Raw genomic sequence first — 4,174 nt, 5'->3', positions numbered from 1 at the left:
CACGTGTTTTTCCCTTTCCAAAAGCCGTTTCCGAGAACCACGGTAGTGCCTCTCGCGGAAACAAAACCATGCCTCAAATGAAAGAAAAAAATGATTGTTTTCGTGTCCGATAGCATGACCGTGCCTCTCACGGAAGAAAAGTGTCTCTCACGAAAGGAAAAAAAAAAGAAAAGAAAACTCAACTACTAGGCTTCTCAAAATAAATTTTGGTTATGCTTCAAAATAAACTCAGCTTACTTTAAACTAAAAGCCTACAAAACAACTGGCCCTAAAAGCAAAAGCCCATCCTGCAAACTAATTGCCCTATAGTGGGGCCAGTTCAGGACCGCATATTGACACGATTTTTTTTCAAAACTATGACGTATTTTGTAGCAATTTCGGAAACTATAGCACATAATGAAAAAAAAAATGCAAAACTATGACCCTGTCGGCCACGTGCAGGCCGAAAAGGTAGTTTTCGACCAACTGTTAGCCGAAGTAGGGTTTTCGGCCTTGCCATGGCCGAAAAGTGGTTGAGCTGGCCGAAATGGCTGTTTTCGGCTGCTGTTTGGCCCAAAAGGTCTTTTTGGTCAAATGTAGGCCGAAAAGTACTTTTTGGTCTACACTAGGCCGAAAAGTACTTTTTGGTCTAGTGTAGGCCGAAAAGTCCCTTGGGCCCACCTTTCCGTTATCTGTTGGGCAAGACTTTTGCATCCTCGAAGGGCAATAGTTCTGCATCGACGGATGGCAAAAGGACCACATCGTCGAAGGGCAAGAGGGTTGCATCAACGAAGGGGTTGGCGGGAAAATACATTGGCCAACAGTTAACGGAAAAAGGTGGTCCAAGGGACTTTTCGGCCTAAACTTGACCAAAAAGTACGTTTCGGCCTACGATTGACCAACAAGTACTTTTCGGCCTACACTAGGCCAAAAAGTCCTTTTCGGCCAAAGGGTGGCCGAAAACACCCCTCTTCGGCCAGCTTTGCACCTTTTCGGCCAAGGCATGGCCCAAAACCCTATTTCGGCCTAGAGGTGGCCGAAAACACCCTTTTCGGCCAACACCTGGCCGACAGGGTGCTAGACTTGATATTTCTCCAAAGCATGCTGTAGTTTCCGAATTTGCTTCAAATAACGTGATAGTTTTGAAAAAAAATCTATTGACACCATATGATCCACCAAGTAATACCACCAAGTAAACTCTTTTGTCTTGCGTAATTACTGTTACAGGATGAACAAGAGATCGATATGCTTGGTTTTTTTTTAACCATGCAATGTTGTTCATTCTTCAATTATATGATCAGAAGTACTTTGTCTTTGGTCTTACCGGCAAGCCATATGTGGGCCACCAACTATTACAAACAGCTAGCTTAGTTCATAAACAGTATCCATTTCCTCGTCGCACCGAGACTCTCAAGAAGAGGCTCTTATTTGCTCTCGGTGTTGTTTCCCACATCTTTCCACATCAATATACCAACTGAATCTGAAATTGACATCTCCGTGAATAATTGGCATTTCTGTAGCCATGTGCAAGTAAGCAAGTGCTGTTGCAGTTTGCACTGCAATCCTTAGGCGTTCCTTCCACGGCATCGGGACTGATGTGTTGTGGAGGTGGTGAAAAAGGGCCCCGTTGGTGATGAATTCATAAACCAGCAATGGCACTTCTGACTCGAGACAACAACCAACTAGCTGGACCACATTCTCGTGGTTGACTTGTGAAAGAATGACCATCTCATTGACGAATTGTTCCACCTGGCTCTGATCGACTCGCTGCGCCTTCTTGATCGCCACGATCATTTGATCAGATAGTACGCCTTTGTAGACCGTCCCAAATCCACCTCGCCCAGCTATGTTGTCATCACTGAATCTGTTGGTTGCCTTTTCAAGCTCGGTAGACGTGAATATCCTCAACGGCGCCCTCTGAGAAAACATCTGCTGCTTCAGGAGCATGCCACCATTCTGCAAAAAGTATTTCTGTCTTATCTTCGCAAGCTTTCTCTTCGTGAAAAGCCAGTGGGTCCAGAATCCGAGCATGAGGAGAACAAGCAGCAAAGGCAGGCCTCCACCTGAAAAAGAGAGTAGGAACTTTGATGAATAAGTGCTCGTTCATTCAGATTGAGCAGATCATTTCAAAAGGGAACAAATATAAGACCATGTGAAACTTGCCTGCGGCAATCAGTAGTGTTTTATCTCTACTGCACCCATTGCCCTGCTTCTTACCATCCCCCGTCATGCCCATCGGGCATGTACAGTTAAAACCACCAATTCTGTTGATGCACTTGTGCGTGCAGGGGTACTTATTTTTGTCTTTGCATTCATCAATATCTTGTAGAGAAAGGGAAATCAGAATAAGGCATATATCCTAAGTTAGTGGCAATCAAAATGTAAAGGTGTCATCTATTGCAAACATGATTTTCTCACCTTGGCATCCCAGATAAGGGTTCCCAGTGAAACCTGCAGAACAGTTGCAGCGGTACGCGGTGTTATTTGCCACGGTATAACAATCGGTGTTCTCCTTGCACAAGTAGGTCTGAGGCGCACTACGCGCCTCTGAGCAGTTGCCGCCGGATATAGACCAGTCAAGTACCATTGGCAGGTTCGTCAGGTTTCTGTCCAAGTGATCCCTGGAGAACGCATAGGAACCTTGGTCCACGATGAACGCCTTGCTGCACCATGCGCTACTGCTTTTACTGATGTTCCCCAAAGATCCGGAGGACTGCAGGAGTTGGCTCCGTATGCTGGTAAACTCTAACTTCAGTACCTTGAGTTGCTCGGGCACTGAAGCTTGGCAGCAGCCCACCCCAGAGCATGCGCCACTGCTGATGCTTCCCTCGGAAGCGCAGAACGACACGCAGCCTCCCCTGTACCGGCTCGTTACGTCCGGGCTTTGTATCATGGCCATGGAGTCGCAGCCAACGACGGTGAACTTGTTTAGTGTGTGTGAGAAGGTGAAAGGCGTGCCCTGAAGGTTGATGAAGTTTGTGGTCACCGGGCCAGCGTTCTGCTGGCACTGGGTGTAGACGGTGTCGCCGGTTACACGTACATAGCCCTGGGGCAGCGAGATGCCCAGGACCCTGTACTGCTTGCCACCGAACGATAGCGTTGGCCCTGTTGATTCACATGATATGTTGAAGTATGGATTGCTCGAGATGCTCGAGTTGCCAAGGATGTTGAAAGGGGATGGGATGTCGACGGAGCTGCCGGGGCATTTGGTAGGGTTTGATTGGGGGAAACCGGTGCAGAACAATGAACACAGGCAAAGAAGGAGCAACTGCACGAGAAATATATATGGAGTTGTGGCACAAGGATTACCTTGCGCCCCGAGTATCTTCATCCCGATCGATCGATCAGTTTATTTTATGCAGGTAGGATGATTGCTTGGGTGTTAGTATCTGTGGGTTGCTGGCAAGCAGTGCTCTGTACTGCAAAGCAATTCTCCTCTCATATTCCAGGGAGAAAGATGATAAATAACCGCGCACTTGGTGCAGAGTTATAGAATTTTCCTCTTCACTGCATTTCCTGGTGCAGACAATTCTTGCTTCCTTCAGTCAAATCCTTTTGGCGTGCCACTCGTGGAAGGAAAATGATTGCCCAAGTAAGACGTGCAGTTTCTACTCAAAACAGAGACCTGGAATAGAAATTAAGTGCTCTAGAGACTTGTCAACATATCTTGTTTGTTCTACTCCCTCTGTTCCAAAATATCCCACGCTTTTCGAGGTTCAACTTTGACCATAAATTTAACAAACGAGACCGATTGTGACGGGAGCAAAAATTATATAATTGAAAACTTCTTTTGAAAATGAATTGACTGATATAATTTTTGCTCCCGTCGCAGTCGGTCTCCTTGGTTAAATTTATGGTCAAAGTTGAAACGCGGAAACCGATGACGCACTATATTTTGGAAACGGAGGGAGTATATTCTTTCCAGCGCTGGAGAAGTTGACGTTGAATGGGTCAAGACAAAGTCCATGAAAAGTTTTGGCTATGGCTTCAGCTGCGTGCAGGGAGCTTAAAGCCATGGACTGATTTCCACATTCTGTCTCTTTCAAGTGTGGTGGATCTTGGCACGCTGGTGATACTTGTACGTCAGTTAGGCCAGTCCAACAACTACAGCATATCCTATCGCCACTGAACTCGTAATCATTTTCGGCACTTGATTTTTGAAGCTAACATGATTTCCTCTTATAGGCCTTTAATT

General features: G+C 46.1%; 1 protein-coding gene across 1 annotated transcript; it reads right to left on the bottom strand.

Annotated features, from left to right (window-relative positions):
* Nucleotides 1-1,245: 1,245 nt before the first annotated feature.
* Nucleotides 1,246-3,348, bottom strand: LOC119289786 (wall-associated receptor kinase 3-like). The gene is made up of 3 exons (XM_037569005.1): nt 2,398-3,348; nt 2,143-2,301; nt 1,246-2,042 (listed from the first exon to the last, which is right to left on the bottom strand). Exons 1-3 carry the CDS (start codon nt 3,308-3,310, stop codon nt 1,390-1,392), a joined length of 1,725 nt encoding a protein of 574 aa, XP_037424902.1. The 5' UTR covers nt 3,311-3,348; the 3' UTR covers nt 1,246-1,389.
* Nucleotides 3,349-4,174: the final 826 nt, after the last annotated feature.

The sequence above is a fragment of the Triticum dicoccoides genome, chromosome 4A (genome assembly GCF_002162155.2).
Source record: "Triticum dicoccoides isolate Atlit2015 ecotype Zavitan chromosome 4A, WEW_v2.0, whole genome shotgun sequence".
NCBI classification, from domain to species: Eukaryota; Viridiplantae; Streptophyta; class Magnoliopsida; order Poales; family Poaceae; genus Triticum; species Triticum dicoccoides.
This window is presented reverse-complemented; position numbering and strand designations above follow the sequence as displayed.